General features: G+C 37.0%; 1 protein-coding gene across 1 annotated transcript in view; it reads right to left on the bottom strand.

Moving 5' to 3' along the window:
• Positions 1–21,811, bottom strand: part of TRDN (triadin) — a 218,789-nt gene that overhangs the window by 52,199 nt on the left and 144,779 nt on the right. The window contains exons 21-28 of the mRNA XM_050973020.1: positions 16,760–16,807; positions 14,121–14,144; positions 12,012–12,062; positions 11,447–11,491; positions 9,933–10,001; positions 6,440–6,490; positions 4,584–4,634; positions 3,964–4,014 (exon numbers count right to left, since the gene is read on the bottom strand). Of these exons, the coding sequence (XP_050828977.1) occupies positions 3,964–4,014; positions 4,584–4,634; positions 6,440–6,490; positions 9,933–10,001; positions 11,447–11,491; positions 12,012–12,062; positions 14,121–14,144; positions 16,760–16,807 (390 nt within the window). The remainder of the gene's footprint in view (positions 1–3,963; positions 4,015–4,583; positions 4,635–6,439; positions 6,491–9,932; positions 10,002–11,446; positions 11,492–12,011; positions 12,063–14,120; positions 14,145–16,759; positions 16,808–21,811) is intronic.

Below are 21,811 nucleotides of genomic sequence, written 5' to 3'. Positions count from 1 at the left end.
GTGCTAGTGCTAGCAAGTGCTAATCCAAACACTGCTATTTCTCAAGGCATTTTTGGTTGGCTAGTTTAACCTGAGATGTCCTCTGAGGAAGCACCCCATGCACTGTCAGTTGGCTAAAACATAAAGCGCTCATACAGGTGACCTCCTGCTCACACTTAGTTACAGGGCAATGGCCAAAAATTTTCTGCAATACTTTTCTCCAGAGAGGATTTTCTCAAACTGTCTGCTTGATGTATGTGACATGTCACTTATCATTGTTAAGGAAGAGAGGGTTAGTGATGCGCAGCATCCCACACAAAGCCTTAAAGCCACTTTACGCATTGGGGTTACACTCTTCTGACAAAATGTCAATGTCTTGTCATGCATATTCAGTGTCACTGAGTTAGTTGTATTTGGAAATGTTGTACTTGTTTGAATCCCAGAAGGTAAGAAATAGCAAATCTGTCACATGAAACAGAAAAGACAGAAACAACTTTTAAAAACCTGCAGCCACTGAGCTGAACTGCTTCCAAAGGAAAATAAGATTTGCTGTGTCAAGAACTTTGATGACTAGCAAAGTACTGAATCCTATTGTTGACATAAAAGTGGTGTCACTATGTAAGAGTATGCAACCTGAGATCTTCCCACTTGAGCTCAACTTTCCTAATCAACTTTTCTGTTGCAGTCCTGCTTCAGGGCCTTGAAGGATCTATAGTCCTGCTCACTGGGCAGACCTAAGATACACAAGACTTAGCAGGCAGTTGGCCCAGTCATGTGTCAGACAGAATCTAATACAAGTATTTTAAGTTCTTATAGAGTCAGCTAGAGTCAAAGAGAAGTGATGTCTCAGGTGTGAGGTATCATTTGTTCTCAGAGAGCTGTGCAAGGCATCAAGTACATCCATAGGTGACATACAAGGCTGTATGCAATGCAGTAGGAATTACTGAAGTGGGCAGTGCTCATCTTTCTTGGGAAGCTGGTAAAGGCTGTGTAAACCCAGAGCTATCAAACTCCACTAGAGTTTGACAGAGTCCATTGCTCATCCAAATACCCTGCTGTAATATAAACCAATCAATTCTATTTCAGACTTCACCCATGCTTCTTTAAGAGAACAACCATAGGTGTTTCTAATGTGACCTTAAACTTCAGTAGAGTTAAACTCAGCATACTTCACACTAAGCATTCAAATCTTCATTCTTGTCTTTTGACAAGCAGAAAACTATAAGACTGTAAGACAACACAACCACATAGATTTTTATGTTTCTTATGGTGTTTTAATCTGTAGGTCAAAAACTTAGGCCGTGTAGAAAAAATCTGCATAAAATGAAAGTCCATTTCTGAATATAGCTTGTACTTTCTATACTATACCATAAGAAAAATCTTGCATACCAGCTACAAGAGGAAGAAGACTTTTACTATAAAGAAAGAGAGACAGTAGCATTCATCATTTCTGGGTAGTACTTTCCTTTTCAAATATACTGAGCATAAACCGCTTCATGTGCAGCCAGTGGAATTATACAGTGTTTAACTAAACATGTCCTTTCTTCAAATAATTCAGTTTTGGAATTTGACAGGAGCTGCTATTCACCAGTTGTTTCACTGGCTGATGAAACTGAGTAAACAAAGTAATTTTTAAATACTTATTCTTTGTATACTTGGGTGGGTGTTTGACACTTCACTAAAGCTAATTCATTAGCATTGCAATTAAAACACTTTTACAGACATGTTTTCTTCTTCGCAATTCTTGATCTTTTGAAGAAAATAGGATTTTATTCTCATTATCACTTAAATAAATCAATCTTCCAACCAGAAATATTTATGAGAAGAATTAGAGAATAAACTCATTGAAAAGGTGAAGAGTCAAATACTTAAGGGTCTAATTAATGTTTAACTGTTCATTAATTTAACCATGTTTTATAGACATTTTTGCAAAAACCTAACAGGAAGACCATAGCCTTGCTTGCCTCAAGATTAAATCAATAAACCAAGTTCTATTAAACCAATAATCAATATAGAAAAATCTGTCCACACTTAGAATCATAGAATTAAAGTTGTAAAAGACCTTTAAGATCAAGTCCAAGTGTCAGTCTAGCACCACCACCATTTTTTACTGCTGAACCGTGTCCTCAAATACCATATTAATAAATTTTTAAAATACTTTCAGGAAAGGCGACTACCACTTCTCTGTATGGCCTCTTTCAACACTTACCAGCTCTATCTGTGAAGGGTTATTGTTCCCCGTTGGCTAAAGAAAACTAAATGGAATGGTACAATAGTGTGTCCTTATTTTTCTAATGCCCTGGACCTTGAACTGACAATTCAGGTTCATCTACTTTGACTACTACAAGGAGTTTCAGACTATTTAAGCCCTAGATCATTTTCATAGAAATATAAAATGGTTTGGGTTGGAAGGAACCTTAAAGATAACCCAGTTCCAACCCCCCTCCCATGGCAGCAGGGACATCTTCGATGAGGCCACATAAATCGGAGTCCCACCAAACCTGGCCTTGAACACTTGCATCCACAACTTCTCTAGGCAACCTATACAGTAAAAATTTCTTCCCAGATCTAGTCTAGAACTACTTTCTTTCAGTTTGAAGCCATCCCCCCTTGTCCTGTCACTACATGTTCTCGTGAATAGTCTCATTCCATCCTCCTTGAAGACTCCTGTCTGGTACTGTAAGGTCACAATTAGGTCACACCAAAGCCTCTCTGCTCCAGGCTGAAGAAACCCAATTTGCTCAGCTTTTCCTCATAGGAGAGGTGCTCTATCCCTCAAATTATCTTGGTGGCCTCCTCTGGATTTGTTCTAACAGGTCCATGTTCCTTCTGTGCTGGGGACCCAAGAGCTGGATGCAGCACTGCAGGTGGGGTCTCACCAGAGTGGAGCAGAGGGAAAGAATTACCTCCTGTGACCCACTGCCCACACTGCTTTTGATGCAGCCCAGGGTACAATTGGGTCTCTTGCCTGCAAGAGCATATTGATGGCTCATGTCCAGTCTCTCATTCACCAGCACCTCCAAGTCCTTCTTGACAGGGCTACTGTCAATAGCACTTTTTTCTGGCAGCACTTAAGCCTTCACTTTGATTCAGAACGATACAGCTATGTGAAGTAATAGCTGATTTCTGCTATTCTGTTATACTCTAGGAGAAATACCTGCAGTTAAAAACTTGCAAATGTTGTCTCTCATAACTTTGTCAGAGAAAATATTGCCTCAATACTTCTAGTATTCCTTAGGGAAAATCTAAAGTTAGGAAGCAGTATTATTCAATTATCTGAAACAGTTTTCAAAACTGACTGGAAGATTTTAAGATAGACTACTACATTCCCATGACTCAAATGACTGTTGTTGGCTAACAAGTTATTGCATATTTTTATCCATGTTATCTGTTATTTACACATTTAACTTGAACAACCGTTTTATAATGAAAAAGTGGATTTAATCCATATGCAAATAGGATAAAAGTAAATTAAGTTTTGTTTTAATTTATCTGGTATGAGTAAATAAACCTGAACATAGTTGGTTAATTATAATTACAGTGCCTAAAATATGCAATATGCCTATTTGTATGTATTTGAGATGTACTATAAATTTTAATTGATTTTTATTTGGTGGTTAGTGCTGATATTTCAATATAAGAGAGAGAAAAGTACAATCAAATAATGTGTAGAAGAAGCAAAATGCGATCTGAAATGACTAATTTAAATAGAAAGAATGAGACAAAAATCAAGAAAAAAGAAAATAATTCCTCTTGACTTTGGAGTCTATAAAATACCACAGCTACAACTTTGTATAGCCTCATATGCACCTGTCACTTGTTCAATCAGGTAAAAAGAATGTTCAGCAGCAAAGGATGACATTCAAGGATATTCAGGAATAACTATCCAAAGAAACTAGGATCTAATTTGTGACACTTTGAACAATGGATTTATTTTCTCAACTGAAACTTAGGTCAAGTTTCAGTTCGACTTGGGATTGTTACCTTTTTCCTTAGGATTAGTTGAAGCCTTAATTTCTTTTCGTTTTGAAGAGTCTGAAAAAGAAATCAAACACAAAAATGAAAGAAGAAAATTAGCAACATAAATATACACTGTGATCATTGGTACTGTAACAAATGTGCAGAACACCAGATCATAATGCATAAAAGAGATGTGTTAAGAATTAGAATTTCCATTTAATTCAATAAAAGGTGCAAACTAAAGTTGAAAGCAAACCAAAAATAATTCCCACTGAATTTGCTGGCCAAGTTTCTGCGGGTCAAACCCTACACTCATTCCTGTGCAGCCTATCATTTCAGCCTGCCATGTGCATTCAGCAGCTGCTCTGTTATAATTCACTCAGAACAGACTAGCACTCCCACTGCAATACTGGCTGTGCAGGTCAGACAGCAGTTAAAGAACACCACAATAAGAAGTGTAATGGCTTTATTATTTCTGAATCATGTCAGACACTGCTCCTTTCAATGTATCAGTTCTTTTAAATGAGAAGAATCTAGGTTTGGTCCCTTTTGCCAACAGACTGTAATTCAAAATATATCAAAACTGCACTGAGATACCAGCAGAAGGCTTGTTATTTGCCAGCCACATAATTATAAGGTGTTACCTTTTTCCTTTAAGGCTGTTGGAGGCTTCACATCTTTTCTTTTTCCGGTCTCTAGAAAGAAACATTTAACATTTATCACGAGTCAGGTTAGGGAAATAAGATGACACTTGAATAGAAAGCAAGTCAAACAATTTGATATGTGGAGAGCAAAAGACATGTGATAATTAAATAGATTTAACAGCATGGAAATAAAGAACAGGACAAAAAACAAGGTCATCCATTCATCTTTCTAGTCTTGGATATGCAAAATAATAAGCCTTCAAAATGTCATTAGTTTCTCTGAATTTTAAGGAGACTGTGGAGCCCTCTCTCAAGCAGGCAATGAAGAATTACTTAAAAAGAAGTAAGAAATTCTACAGAGCAGTTGGCATCAATGATTTTTTCTCTTGCTGAACCCAAATAAAAATTAATCCACATTGATACAATTGAAATATTAGGAATACTTCTCTTGAAAGCCAGAGGCTGCTGACAAAGGTAAGTGGAATTTTTTTTTATTCAGGAGTGACAAAAGGACCAGCTACTCATTCAGGACTCCAATACTCTTTTAATATTAAAGAAGCCACATGGGTATTGCCTGTGAACAGAATTTCACTTCCAGTGTGTATAGAGCCTTTTAAAATGACAGGCACACTGGCTATAAAAGAAGAGCAGTGCTCATCCTTCAAATGTACATTCATATATTTTATGTCAAAAGGAATAGTCCAGGGACTTAATTGTATCTTTAATTTTTTTTTTCTTCAGTATATGGCAAAGTATTAAAGGAGATGAGAAAGAAACAAAACCTGATATTCTAGTTCTCCCTTTCTAGTAACTGACAAGGCAGAACTCAAGGACAAAAACCAAACCAACCAATCAAACAAACCCCCCAAAAGTCCCCCAAAAATTCAGGAGTTAGGTAAACACAAATAAAGGAAAACTGTGATCTTCTTTTGGTGCCCAGGTGAGACACAGGGACTGACAGCAGTGGCGTAGAAGAGAATTCTCAGCTACAAGGGACGTCCTGGCTTAATTTCTACAGTTTTTACAAGGAATAATACATTCCATTCCTTGCAGAAGTGTGTCATTTTGCTCTATATCTATTCAGCAGCCGTAATCTGGACTACATCCAATATCTCCAGCTTCCAAAAAAAATGGGACTTTGTAACAACCTGTACTTCAGGTGTGCTGTTCCAGCTCAGGAACCAGGCACAGTACTGACAGCCTTTGCTGTTTCATTTAACTTTTTCAGCTGTTTCAGTACTCTCCAGAAAGAGTGTTCCATACACAACACGTTGCAACAAACAGGGTTTGTTCCAAATAGATGCTATCAAGCAACCCATGACCCCTGTGTGAACAGTTAGCAGTGGTCTTGAAGCTGAAAGGATTAGACACAGAGAGGTATGTGCCCACGTTGCCAAAAAATTAAGAAAAAACTTTGTCATATCAGTCACCCTCAAACACCTGGATGTGTGAGTAGCCTCAGCCAGTTTCATTCTCAGACACCCACATTCCTGAGCTGTAGCCACATGGACCTGATTTAGTCTAGTTTCCTTCAGTAATGTTCCCACTATGGGATCTAAACAACTCATTTTTGACAGACTAACATCCAAAAGTGGTAAAAAACCAAATTTTAGTATTTCCCCCAAGACGTAAATTCAAATATTCACATTGAAAAGAAGCTCAGATGATTTCTAGGGATCCTACTGGGATCTGCACAGCAGAAATATTATTAAAAACAATATCATGGCTAAAATAATCTAAACAGGAACCAGGATGGGTTTAATTTTCCACACTTCTATATACCTACTCAAGAGCTCTTTCTAGACTGAATAGCTATTCTGATATTCAGGTCTGGATTTCTTAACTTCTTCACTTACCTTTTTCTCTTATGCTTTCTGGATTCTTGGGATTTTTTACTTTCAGGGAATCTGTAGGAAGATAATTATGTTTCTGAGATTTAGAAGACAGGAGTACCCTTCTACATTTAAAAGAAAAGCCAAGAAGCCATGACCAAAATTGTGAACATAAATAGATGCAAGCTTGACCTTTCTTTATATCCTCTCTAGAGACTGTCTCATATTTTTAAGGTACAGTAACATTAGTAGCGAAAGCAAGAATAGAAATTGCATTTGGTGACTGTCTGTAGAGACCACATAGAAGAGAGCAATTTGAAAGATGAGGAAAATGCAAGCAATGACACAGGATTAGGAATTCTTTGGGTCCTATCCAAAACTTCATGAAGACAGTTTCTGTTTTCTCTGTCTGAAGAATACATCTTTACCTCAGTCCTTCAGGGAACATGAATTCAGGGTCAGCAAGCACAGGAAAACCATACACTATGTTGTGTAAACAACTAATGTTTAAATATTTTTTTTTTCAAGCAACAGTTGCTTGACACCCAAAGTGTATTTATCAGGGAAATTAGGAGAAAATAGTTTTTTTTCCAAAATGAAGAAATAATTTGATAGGCTTTTGAATGTATGCTGTTTGAGTGAGAGAATATCACAGCCTGCAGACCCAGTTGCATTCCATCTGACAGGATATAGCACCTAAGCATATAGAAAAAAGCCATGCCATTTATTCCAAATGAAAGTAAACTAAATCTTCAGCAAAACAGAAAATGCTAAAAGAAGATACTTTCAAAAATAATTTTAACTCTGAACATCCTCCTGGCTGCCGTGGTACCAGGAAGTGATCCCACTTATCCATCTGGATTTAAGTGGGAGTTGTAACAGAAAAAAACCCCACTTCCAGGGTGGATGAAGCTGGTGGAGAAACTACACTGTGCAGGGATAGGTTATGAAATTAGGAGCCTGATCTTCACAGCAGCAGGTGGATTCTCCTTCAGGGGACTGAGAGAAAATTTCCAGTGTGAAGCTGAAACCCTTTGAAGTAGCGTCTATATTGAATATATGAAAAGACTTGAGGCAACAGCTGCCCCACTTGACCACTTTAACTCTGGGCACACTGGTTATCTTGGTGGTCAGCAGGCACCCTTGCAGTCACAGCCACAAATCTTTGGCCTTGTCGGTTTTGTGCCACATGCCCATGCTGGTTTTTTGCCATCCATGCAGCAGCTCTCCCTTAGATTTCCTATAATATGTAGCTCCTAAAGAAGGTTCAGCACTTTTGAGTCTTACAACTTTTGGGTGCAACTCTCAGTGCAGGACACGTTACATGGTGCGCCAAGTTCCCCACCCTCTGAGCCAAGGCTGCTGAGAGCATCAGTTCTGCTTTTCTTCCAGGGAGAATTTTTTCATTTTCAGAAGTTTAAAAAGATACTCACTGATGACTTTTCAGAAGTTTGAAAACTTCTGCTCTCAAACGACCACTTTATTGCTGGTCCCAGAAGGGGAAAAACATAAAGCTGGCTTAAAGCCAGCTTCCACCATAATGCTCTCCTCCCACATTCTACTCCGAGGGTGAAGCTGGGTCAGGTTAGGAAGATGGCATAGAATGATGAAGCAGCAGCAGTGTGTGGTATCCTCTGGATAGAGTTCTCATGTAAATGACAATGATGGATAAATAAATGGAAATAGGCAGAAATGTGAACTGCTACTGTTCACAATATAGCTCCATTTTTAAAGGGGAAAAAATGTTACATGTTAAGGAAAAAAAAAGCCACAGGCAAGATATTATTTCATGTTACATTTGCTTTAAAGGAAGTGTAAGTATTGCATAGCAAGTACAAATCAGCTCATTCATTTCTTTAATGACAGTATACTATAACATATATGGCAAGAAAGAAATATGCACTACTGACTTATTTTCCCTATCAAACTGTGCATAAAAATAAATAGGTTTATTATCCACACATAGCTGACATAAGAAAATATTCAAAGACATCCCAAAACATATAAAAAGCAAAGAAGAAGAAAACAGAGCTTTTTTTTTGGAAAATAAGTCATGGAACACAGGGTGAGAAGGAATTTATGTTATATATACAGGATAGATGCTGTCCATAACTCAGAACAATGCAAATATCTTAGAAAAATTCAGTGAACAGTTATATATGAAATATTACAAACTTTTAGTGCCACTGTTACATCCTCTGAAAGAGGAGTGGAATGAACTTCTACTCTACTTAGCTGGTAAGATACCTACCCAAAAACCATGTGGCAAATTTTAACCTAGAGTGTCATTGGCCTCAAGTTATTTGAATATGCTTATGTCAACAGAAAATCAGTTTTTATATTCGTGAGTAAATAGTTTCTTCACTCTTCTTTACTACAGGGAAGAGCCGAAAAGTTAGTTATAAATTCAGACAGAGTCTTGAGATGTCCTGTACCACTAAGAATGTATTATTCCAGCCTTCTTCTTTACTACTCTCAATAAAATTAGGCTCCAAAACTGAAGACATTTTATTCACCTCATAAAATAGATGAAGTAACTTTGTAGGGTTATGATCTATAGAGTATCCCAGCAACAACTCCAGATTCAGGGGTTTAATTTTCCTCTTTCTGCTTTAAATAAAACCACTATGCTTCAGTTTATGAAAAATAGCCTGCTTTAGCATAAGGTTTTTGGTCTGGACATCATCCTTGTTCATTCAAACTTAGCCCATCCTTCAAAGGGAATGAGGTGTGATGATAGCTCTTTTATTGCATAAGGTGCCAGACACACATTAATCACCACGAGTATTTAACACTTCACCAAGAAGCGTTCCTTTATTTAATTTACATGAATAGTAACAAACTCCCAAGATACATAAATAGGAAGTATATGAAGTCTTAAAAATTTTTACTTTCCTGTGTCCTTTGATACATTTGTATTTTTCAGAAATATCCACTTTAAGAAAAAAATTGCAAAACACCAAGAAGCAAAGGGTAAAAAGAAGTCCCCAGTGACCTGGTCAATAACATTTACAGAAGCCCACTCATGAAGATGTGATAGAGAGGGGAAGGAATGGCATGCAAATAGGCTTTAGTTAATTTATGAACCACAGTTTGGGCAGATATGATGACTGAAATGGGGGAAAAATAATGTAAAATATATGTTTATGCAGTAGAGTGATCCATAATGCAATAAGGAAATACACAACTAAGAAAGGCACCAAAGTTTCTAGAAGTTTCTCCCCACAGCTTTATAAGTTGTCCCTATAGTCTTTGATGCTGATATATTTTCAACTGAGCTCTACAGCTCACTAATCAGCATCCTTGTTTTTAGGCACAGGCACAGAATTTTGCCAGTTTGATGCCTGTTATGGGAAACAGTGGTGGCTGCATCAGCAAGAGCTCACAGGATCTGAAGGACAGGCTCAGCTGGGCTGGATATCAGTGCTACTGCAGGGGGTCAGGAGCCTGTGATGTCTTCACAGATATATTCAGCAGCAAGTTTTCAACTGTATTGACATTTAAAAGAAATTCCTACCTGCTCTTTTCTGAAGGTTGGGCGGAGAAAGTCTAGCCTCCTTTGTCACGTTAGAAGGACCTGCAATTACTAATTACTAATAACTTAGTAATTGAAATTGGTAAGTTAAACATGAGCATGGGAGACAAAAAGCAGGGCTGTGGCCACTCTCAACAAAGGACACATTATAGAAATTTTTCAGTGCTGACAAACCACTATCCATTTGTTCTAAAGAAACTCTTATCAATGAGAAAAAAGATTTGGGTCTTCTCTCTCTTTTTCTCCTCTCCCTGCCTCCCTCTATCCTTTGAAAGGAGCAGCAGGCTGAATACACATGCTCCATGCAGGGATAGAGTGGTAGAGTTGTCACTCAAGTGCTTCTTTTAATTTTCCAGCACCACACCATCAGGCAGACACAGATTATAGCAGTCTTTGGAGAGGGCCACAGGACCCCATAGAGTTTGGATATACAGTTCTGGTCCAGATAACTAAGCTTGTGTAAATGGGGCAAGTGAACTTTAGGAGTAGAACACACACAGATTAACAATATATGCACCAACAGAATTTCCAGATTGTCATAAATTAATTTAAATTTTTGAACAAAGCGACTGAATGAACACAGCTCCTAGATTTTGAAAATATGTCTAGCAAAAAATTATTCATCCTTTGCTGTATATGTTATTGTCATCTTTCAAAACTGCTTGAATTGATCTCCTCCTTCAGTTCTTCCTTTGAAATTTCATGGAATGACTGCAAGTTGAATCATATGACTAAGTCTATATATTGCAGACCACATCTATCTATATATAGGTAGAGACTGATGATAGCTATAGAATATTACTTATAATAAATATTAAGTTGACTATATATATGATAGATCTTTTTATGCTGAAGATGTCAAATAAGATTTATCCATAAGTAACTTCTTCCAAATAAAGTTATTTCTAGAAAGGAGGGAAGAAATAAGATATGTAAAAAGCATCCAATAAAACAATTGATCAAAGGAAACTTAACTGAGTTAACCATATACTCTGATCAAACTGCCAAAAAAAAGATGAAAAATACAAGAAAGATTCAGACCAACTCTCATGTTCCAGATGGCTGACTGGATGAAGCTCTGGGGTTTTACCTATAACTTTTACAGAGTACCCACTCTGTGCTCATAAACCTTACTTTCTTACTATTTTATTTACACATTTGTGAAATGATTCAGTCTAGAATTTCTCAACTGGTCCCTATTAATAACTTGGCATTGTTCAGACCTTGTTTGCAAGGTATTTAACTGTTGCACAGAATGGTTTATGATATTGATTTAATTAATTTTGAGAACTCTGAATTTTAATAGTCTCAATATATTCTATTTATATTCCCTCCCACCTTTTTAATGTTGTAGATCCTGTAGAATATTTTAATTAAATAAATTATGATTGGTTAAGATTTATAGTGAGAAAGTCTAATAATGATTGTTTAAAAAATTAGCATATTCATTCTACTTTGTGTGATTTTAGCAAGTCCTATATTTTATGTATTCATACCTTTTAAAGATGTAGGATTCTTCCCTTCCTTTTCTTTAGCACGTTCTGTAAAAAATAATTTATTAATCTTCAAGTTGGAGTATGAAATGGTTAACATCTAATGCCTCTAGGATAAAGATTGACTGAATAATCACTGGTTTCTAAGTGAGACAAGATACCAATTAAATGTACAGCAAAAAATTAATTAATTTTCATCAGTTTTAGCATGCTCACAAAGTGAAACCGCAAATTTTCTTAAATTTGAAGAAAGAACAAAGAACACTCAAAACTTATTTCAATTTGCAGCTCGTAATAACTGTTAACAAGTGTTCCTAAATTCTGAATTTAGCCTTCTAAATTTTCATACTAGTGTAACCAGTATGAAAATTTGCACTTCTACTCTTTGCACTTCTAATTCAGGTAATGCCAATTAAGTTTCATCGTAAATTTACTGAAATACTATTATGGTTATAAATTACTAATTATATCATACTTTAAAAACCAAAAGGGCAATGCATTCCAAGCTTTTTTTTTTTTTGGATGCACATATATCTTAGTTATATACAAATTCGTCTTGCCATGTTACCTTTATCTTTTGTAGCAGCTGGTGATTTCAATTCTTTATCTTTTCCAGGATCTGTAAAGGAATTAGTTACACCAATAGAGTGACAGTCAGAAACCACAAATGAGTGAAGAAATGAGATTTAACCAGAGCTAAGAATGAAGCATATAGATTGTGCAAGAGACTAAAACTAGGTATTGGAAGACATGGTTACAATTGAGTTATTGGAAGATTTGTACAAAATTCACCGCGTATCATTCAGAAAGTTCAGTCCACAAAATGCGTTTTGTTGATTAACTATCGTAGATTTAATTATAAAATTTGGAAACTTCAGCTTAGTATGAGACAAGGACAGTTTTTCAGTGCTCTTAAACAGAAATGTCAAAACTGATGCTTTGCCAAATTTGACTCCTTGGAGCTGACTGTGTCCTACTTCCCTCATCTGGGATCACCCATTCTTGCTGAGCAGGGCAAGGGTCTTCTTACTGGATCTATTCTTTTCTAAAGGCCAGATGCTGATCAAAGTGAGTGAGCAGCACAGCAGTGACAAATAGGTGGCTGAAGAGCTGCTTTTATTCTGCCTACAGACAGGTAGAGAAGATGGCTGGGCCACACCAGCCTTCCTCAAGGAAGGGTAGTCCTCTGAAAAAAGCATGAGAAGTAATTTGCATCAGATAGAAAACAGAAGAGAGTTCAGTTTCAGACGAAATGTGAGATCATTATTCTGGACTGATGAAAGGTCTCCAAAGCTTTCCAACACAAAATTAAAAGGGCAGGTAAGACTATCCCAAAACAGTCAATTCAAAAAATCAGAGACTTGGATTTTGACTTCCTGTATTATAAGTAATTTAACCACCTTTCTGCTTGTTAAACTGTCTTATATATGTCATCTGAGAAATGCTAATAGGTGTTTTCTGGAAAAACTAAAAAAATAGGTCCTCCATCACATATGAAGAAAAAATTCCTTCTTTTGAAACACTCAGCAGCAATTCAGTGCCAGGAGATATTAAACTAAACTGTTAGAAGACTCTCTTGTTTTCTACACATAGGATAAGAAGTCAAGACTCCTGATGGGGAGGAGTTTGTGTTTAGGAGATGGAGGTTGTGTTTGTAGATAGATATGAAAATTTTGTAAGCTACAGTAGGTAGTTTTAGTGGTAATTGTTTACTGCCTTATTGACACACAGTTCACAAATTGTCTCTTTTGTTATAAAAGCATAGACTATGTAGCAGTCTAAATAGCAATTTATCATGATATCAATAAAGCTTCTTGTTCATGGCTTAGTATTTATCTCTGACTAAGACAAACTGAGGTCCTGGGGAATCTGAATTGAAGGAATCCATAAATAATAACTTTTTATTTATGGTAGAAATAGCTGTCAAGTGGAAAAACCTAATTTGCTGTTGACATTGAAAGACCTGTTCTGTTGGGACTGATGTCAAGAGATACATTTTTCATTATTTTTCTCCTTCTACATTGCGTTTCTAAAAAGGCAATACTAGATACTTCCATACAATATAATTTTTAAAGGACAAGACTTGGAAAAGAAATCTGTTGAACAAGGTCAAAAGTGCAATTTTATTGAAATAAAGCTGTCTCTTCTATTCCTCATTACTCCTCAGGCATCTGCTTCAGAAACTGCTCCTGCTTTCATGCTTTGACCTTCATGTTGTGTGCTCACCAACTTATTATTCAGTCCCTTATTTTCAGAATGAGAAAATACACAATTTACTGCAGATATCTGTAGGCATATTCGGTGGACATATTCCAACATATTCATAGTCCTAAAAACAAAATAATTCCTACTTTTAAATATTAAGTTAACCACAGAAGACTCTGTGAAGAAAAATAAAATTCAGTGGGAAGACTGAAAAACATTTTCTTCTGTTCTTATGTGTAATAAAAAATTCCCATGAGGTTTCATGTAGAGTGCAATAGTGTCTACAAACAAAAGTAGACAGCTGAATACAGAGCTCTAGACAAAATAAGCAATTTGAACCATGACATAAAGCCTTTACTTTCAGAAGCCCATCAGTAAGAAATTAAAGCTGTTGTACACCTCCATTATTAAGAGCACAGTTACTCAAACTCTTGTGGAAGATGTTACTTTCATGAGTAAAACTATAGCTTACTTCCTTGTTTCATCTTTGGTTTATCTGGAGGAAGAGAAGGGAAGGGAAACAAAAGTGAAAAGAGAAAAGAAAAAGGAAATGTTAGAATACATGTTCTCATGGGAAATTTTTAAAAATATGTTTAACTAATGAAAATGCATTTAAATACATGTTGACCCTAAATGCTTTAATATTTCTTGAACCTCCACTGGTTTTTGGCAGAGTATGTGAATAAAGTTCATGGTTCCCACTTATTTCCTTTCATACATGCACAAAGAACATGGAACCCCCTAGTCTGATATGATCTTTTTTAACTGATGGCAAGTCTACTTTCTTAGTACTGTTGGATATCACCAGAAAAAAAAATTACCTTTTTATCATGTCTTTTAAATATTAATTCTCAGCAACAGGGGTTAAATTCCTGGAAACCATCTGATATTTGCTCATGACATTTTTAAAAAAAAATAGGTCAAAGAGTTAAAGTTAAGTGTCTTCTTGCTCATCTTCTAACAGTTAAAAATATCACTTGTAGTTTGGCTTTACAGCTAATAAAAGACCATTGAACTGAGATGTTGCTACAATCTTTCAGCTCACTTCCAGATGTGGGGATTTGAGGTCAAAGCTGCAATAATCACTAAAACCTTTTTTTGAAACAATGAAGTTATGTCCTGATTGCTGAGCACATCCAGCCTACAACACGCCAGATTTTCCTGCAAGTCTTCTTACACTGTTTTTTGTAGATTGCAAGTCCCAGTTTTGACCAGGACTGAATCCCTCTACTTTCTGAAGTGCACTCTGATGCAAATTCTTGGAATAATATAAGTACATGGTAATATTAAAAAAGCATCCAGAAAGAGTTTTTTTGGGCTTGTTTGTCTTTGGGTGATCAGTGTGTTGGCAGCAGCTCCATACATATAGGGTGCAGAAATGAAAAGCAGAGGGAATTGCTGTGTGAAAGTGTTGGTGCTCACTTCTGTGAATCAGAGGAACTGAGCTGCTGCCAACACTGGGAAGTAGCTGCAGAAATAGTTGTGACAGACATTACATGTTGCTCTTATTCCTTTGACTTGGAGACACTAGATAGTGCTGGCATGGGGAGACAGTGCTGCTGCTGCTCCTGACTGCTGTCATGGGAAACAGCTTGCCCCCCTTTTGAGCTCCTTGGGTATCACAACTTGTGGTTTAGAAAACCCTGCTCCATGCCAACCATGTGAAACTATAGTTTGTACTGTTCAGCCTGTGCTCTTTATGGCACAGTTAAAATGTTTGGCAGAAAAAATCCCAGCCAGTGGTGCTACATAGTAGAAAGGATAAATCTTATAGCAACCACACACCTCACTGCTGCATGAGACAGACAAAAAGAGAGGAAGCAGAGTAGATGTCTGGAGAAGCGCTTGTGTGGCAATGGAAAATAATGTGAAGATACCCAGCCTAACAGTGCCTGAAATCTAGGCCAAGGCCCACCTAATTATAACATTTTCCATGACAACTACCAGGCAGCTGACAGCTGCTGGAGGGTGTCTGTGCTGGCTTGAGTAATTTTGAGTAAAGCTGAAGCTGAGAAACTGAAAAAAAGGAAGGGATAATAGCTCGACTGACCAAAACTACACCAGTAAACATTTCTTACACCTTGTACTAACCCTTATACTAAGGGTTACTGGCAAGTTCATTATCAGGGCTCTAGCTGCCAATTTGAGCATGAGCATGAGCAAGCATAAAAATCACCTCAATCTCATAAAGGAAGCCTGAGCTGATAAGCTTTGGGGATTTTGACACCCTTTTTATTACTTTGCTTCTTACCAGACTAACCAAAAAAAGAATGGATTGCGTTTAACAAGTGTACAAGAAGTAAGTATGCAGGATATAATGCTGAAGATAACAATAATAACAATAATAAATAATAGAAATCTATATAATAGGAAAAGACACATCTTTAGATGGTTTTAGGCATCAGTCCTTCTTTTTTCATGTTCACTCAGTGGCTTGAGTTTTGTTTTGGCCTTGGTGTCGACTATTCCTTGGTATTCCGGCTTTCATTGGCTTGGGACACTGGATATAGACTTTGTGTCCCTCTGAACTGTGTGCCATCCACACCTGATTCTTGCAGCCTTTCTTCTGGTGCTCTCACTCAGACATCCCCACTCATGCCTTATCCATGCCAATCCTAAGATTTTTGCTAAAAATTTCTACAAGGTCTGGTTTCAAAAGTTTTTGAGATTCTCTGCGGTGGCTCTTCATGGGGCAGATGCTTCATCTGGGACAAGAAGGGTAGCTCAGCTGACTTCAGAGAGCCCTTTTACTTCACTGGAAATTACTCTCTCAGACTGAGTAGCAAGGCTGATCCCTGTCCAGGCTACAGGGGCAGGAAACCTCTTGCAAGATCAGTGGGACACTGAGTCCCAGCACAGAACCTCTCATCTGAAGTGGGCAGCCATCTACCTGAATCTTTTTGTTGGGGTGGTAGTTCTGTGGGACAAAGCCAGTTTTATTGTGGAAATTAAACCTGTTGCTATGACAAATGCAGCAGAACTCTGAAAAAATACTGGTGAACCAATGGATTTAAAGGTTGCTGTCATCCAGCTCTCTGAATCTGAGGTTGTAGTTTCTGTGCTATTGTGTTTTAAGAGAGATAACGCCGACACGTTTTGTTTCCTTTTTACCTTGCACTGCTGCCTTTGTTGCTTTTCCTTCTTTTTTCTCAAGTCCTGCTGCAAATAAAAGATACGGTTTAAATAAAATTTCTAGTCAGAGGTGTTGCTACATCAGACAAAGCTCTTCTTAAATGCTTATGCATTGTTTTGAGTCAAAAGATTTCAAAGATTTCCAATCATGAGATTCCCCCCAAAGATATGAATACATACTAGAAATTTTTTTATCTGTCTGAAAGAAGAGTGATTTCTTTTTTTATTTTCTTTCTGAAAATAAATAGTAGGTCTGATCAAGCAGAAGCTGGGGCTGCCCAGTGCAGGAGGCTTGGAACTAGATGGTCTTTAAGGATCCTTCCAACCCAAACCATGACATGATTCTGTGATGTCAGGTGAAACAGGGGCTAAACTGCAGCACATATTTTGTAACAGTGAAGAGAGCAAAGCGAGCAGATCTTTACCTTGCCCAACCACCCCCAAGCAAGCACGGTTTTCTGTTTGCACCAGCAGAAACCTCCCCTCTGCAGCCCTGACACAGCAAAACATTGCCCCATATTGTCAGCTTTAAGTACATGGTTAGGCTCAGTGAAGGTAGCAGGCCACAGACGGAGTGTATGTTGTGGTATCTAACTTGATCCTTCTGAATACTGACATTTCTGTGGGCAAGCAAGAAGTGTGACCCAGACCACTTGTGCAGCAGGGCTGCTTAACCTTTATTGACACCAGGGGAAGCAGCTGTAACAGCCCAGGTCAGGATGCCTGGACATATCCAACTGCTTATTCACAAGCTTAGCAAGCACATCTTGGGAGACAAGGGATACCAAGGATGAAACTGTCTAAGAAGAGGTGGTACAAGGGGTACTATTAGACTTTACTCACAGAAATATGGGTATCATTTATAGTTTCTGACAATTTACACTGCAGGTTTGGTCATGTACAAAATTATATCTTTAGGACAATCTATATATTTCTCATTTCATTGAATTATTTGGGATTAAATATTGAAAATCTATAAATATACATGTTTAGCTGTAAATGGAACTTCCAACACTTCACTTCTGTGAAACCAACTTATGTAGCCATAATTTATAATTATTATGCTACAGAAAATCCTTGCTTTAATTTAAAAGGCTATCATCTTACAGTGTTTGAGACAAAAAATGTGGCATTAAGAAAATAAGCTTCATTGTCATTGATGGAAAGTACTGTAAAGAACAAACAATCAGCATAAGTGGAAGGATGTAGAATGGACAGTGAAAATTAAGTTACATCTGATGGGTATAGAAAATGTCTGCAGCTTTGGGGTGATTAGCACATATAACAAACTTTTAGCTTGTTATTTCACCCTGTCATTTTATTAGAACCAATCACAGTTGAAAATTAAGAGTCTGGCTTTTAGAGACAAAGTAAATTCTGAGGGTAATGTTCTGTTATCACTATTTATGCTAAGAAAGTCAGGGAATTCAAATGACCTAGGAAGTGCCTCCATGTGTGCTCACTGCTTCCATGCTGCCTGGACTGCAAGTCTGGCCCCAGGGATGCCAGCAGGACATCTCTTCAAGAGCATTCTGGAACTGCTGGGCATGATGGCTCAAGCAGACCAGCTCAGTTAACAAACTATGGCCTGTCTGCAATGTCTGCTGGTGGGCTGGTGGCCAAAGGAATGATCTTTTGATCCCAGATTCCCTGAACCCGAGATTCAGTGAAAAGTCAGGTATCGATAGATGGACTGTTTCATCTTGAGTGGGATGAACCCATTCACGGGCATCAGTTATTCCCTTGTGATGTGAGCAGGGGCTTGTGAGCAAGCTCCATGTAAACAGTGCAATATTGCACTTCTGCACCTCAGTTACCTCAGGGAACTCATTTTATTGAAGATAATCTTCAATTTTCCTGAAAATGAAATCTAGGTTTAAAATATGTCTGACTCAATCCTCAAATAAAGAAGGGAGTATTCCATTTCTATCCAAGTACCTAATTTTTTATTGGTGTTCATGGACACAAAGAAAGTCAAAAAGAACCAAAGACCCTTAATATTTACTGTAGACCTGTGCTATTATCATCCATATTACCTGGGCCTGGATCAGCAGTACTACTTATACTAACCATGAAATAGACTCTGACAAGCCAAGATAAATCTGAGCACTGAGCCCTGACACTGAACAAATAAATATCACAGTGCTTCTAATATGCTTACTGAAGTGGTATATTGAAGAATAGGCCTATTTGAATATGGAAAGAAACATAGGAAAAAGGACACCAGAAACCTGTCCCATACTCATTTCAAAATATATTTTTAGCATTAAAACTGCAAAAGCAGCTATGACAAGGGTTAAATGAGCTATTGAGAACTATTGTTTTTTTCAAAGTATTTTTATCCTTTTCAGCTGAAATGAAAGCAGTTTTGGTTTGTAAATTTCTGTAAAATTTTTCACTTGCTCACACCACATAAATACTTTTATTCCATTTTAATGTAATAAAAGTATTTTTTCTGGATACTGAACTGCACGCTAGAAGAGCAACACAACTTTCTGAGAAAATCAGGTGTTTAGTCGTCAAATGTGTCTAGTGGTGGTAGAGCATGAGTGTGGTTATCATGAAGGAGCCATCCATCCTTGAGAAACATCGAGACTGCTGTAACAACCAGTTATAGATACATTGACAGCATTCTGGCTAGCAGTGCATTCAGTAATGCAACACCACTTCCATGAGGGAGTGAGTGCTTGTAAAGAAAACCTTGCTGAGACAGAGCAGAGCTCCAGTAACTTTTGGGAACTGGCAAGTAACATCATCTAGACATGGAAGAGCAGCATCTGGGAGGACAAACAGGACATTCTGTTATTCCCTTTGCTTTTTCAGAAGAGAGGCATGAGCTACTTTGGTGATGCTGAGAGGTCTTTTGTCATCAAGATAAGAGTTGTCACTTTGGAAGTCTCGATAAACAGGAAGCCCATCCATGCAGAGTCAGTGTTTGGAATAAGATTCAGAAGGTCTGGTTGTCTCTGTTTCTATCAGAACAGAGACAAGTTTTCTGAGTAGGTCTAGAAGTAGGTCACCTCTTCCACTGGGCATTTTCAAAGTTCTTACCACTTCTGAATGGCAGCCTAAAAGATGTCTTTATGAAAAATAACCCTGTTCCAGGTATTCCCTGTTTGAAAAGCTGATCTTTTAGCCATTTGACTCAGGTAATATGAATGTTGTAATGTATTATAATTTTTTTCCTCTGTAAAATGGCAGGCATTAAAAAAAAATAAAAATACAACCCCCTGTTCCAAACCAAACCCATGAAAACTCCTGCATGAAACAATACAAAATAAAATGAAGGTAAAATCGGGAATTCATCAGGGATCCATATTTTCAGTAAAATATAGTTTCAAAAAATAGATTAAATAAATGGAGTAATACTCCCACATATATTTTGTCATTTCTCAGCAAAATTCTTGACAACTTAGCATAATGCAGATCAAATGGGCAATTTACTTTATAATTGTTCCTCAGATTCCATCATAAGCTCTTAGGAAACAAATGAGATACAATTCAGCAGATATTGTTTTATGCTGAAAGTAGCCAGGAGAGCAATTCATCAGTCAAATATTTGTGCAGTGTCAATAGTTGTAGGCTACAATCAAATTTGTCAGAATATTTTTATTCCAAAAGAAACAGGTTGCATAACTAGCATCCACATCAAAAATATGCATTCTAAAATGTCACTGATTTTAAAGCTATTTTGAGATATTTGCTCAGTGTGATGGAAGACTGAAAGAAATAATTCCCACTGGAAACAAAAACCATTTCACTCACTGAACCCTGAGGTCAGAAACTCCTCATTGTGACATCACAAAAATCAAGAAATCATTAACCTAAGAAGTGCATGTTATGGTTTAGGAACTGTTCTTTTATATGGAGAAATTAAAAAAAATTCATGCTGTAGTGGTTTGTGAGAAAATGCAAGAAAGCTCCAGGTGAGTTTGAAGACCAGGCTGGTGGAAATGGCCCAGACCTCCTTCTATGCCAGCAGATTAATTTTGTTTAATTTTGCTAAATTACCAAAGAAGAGAATTTCATCAAAAGCCTTGCTTTTTTTTCAGAACAGAATTGTTTGCCTTCCATGAATATGCTCAAAAAAAATTTACATTTGTCAACACCTACTGAATATTGAAAAAAAAATTGTGTCTAGAGAGCTGCTAAGTCTCTAAGGACTAAAAGCAGAAAAATGAGAAGCAGTCAAATATATAGCAACAATGTAGAACAAAGAAACATGGATTTAATAGCTATGACTTTCTTCAGACTTAAAGAAAGGTTAAACATTAATAAATGACTACTATTAAACACTACTAGAATTTGTCTGCATCACAAAACAATACAGAAGAAAATAACAGCATTTCTTTGTGATTCTTACTAAGTGGCAAAAGGAAGAGCTGTATCATTTTCATATAAATATGATTTTCTCCCTGGAGTACAGGCTATGTTTGAGTTTCAAAATTAGCAACATAAAGTTAAATTTAGAGGACTTGCTAACAAGAAATTTTTAAGAAATCAACAATTTCCCCAGAGCTAAAATCAGTTCATTTTTATTTAATGAAGAATAAAACAAAGTTGTCATTACTTAGACACTGGTGAACAATTTCAGGTTCAATATTATGTTGGTCCTATGGTAAAATTAAGATGGCTGAGGCCAACACTTTTAGTTGTGAGACTGTTCTTTTGACAACAGAAGTGACAGAATTATTCCTATATTATATAATGGAAACCCACAGTTTCTACTTATCCTTAATTAACTGAACTTCCTAAAACAAACATTTCCCCCCCCCGTTTGTCAGAAAGGGAATGCTTATAAAAGTATGTTGGTCATTGACATGAATAAACATGGACTAAGAGTGAGGGGCAGTTTGCAACCTGACATTCCACTTTCTGTTTTTGTTTAAGTTACAGAAATCTGTAATGTTCTTGAGGGCAATTTGGAGCTAGTAACTTACACTGTATGTATGTAAAACCCAGACTCTGATATGAAACAATTAAATATTTGCTATATTTGCTCAGCTTGAATTTACATCCTTGATGTTTCTC

Source organism: Serinus canaria, chromosome 3, assembly GCF_022539315.1.
Source record: "Serinus canaria isolate serCan28SL12 chromosome 3, serCan2020, whole genome shotgun sequence".
Taxonomy (NCBI): Eukaryota; Metazoa; Chordata; class Aves; order Passeriformes; family Fringillidae; genus Serinus; species Serinus canaria.
The sequence above is the reverse complement of the archived record's forward strand: the minus strand, read 5'-3'. Positions and strand labels throughout refer to the sequence as shown.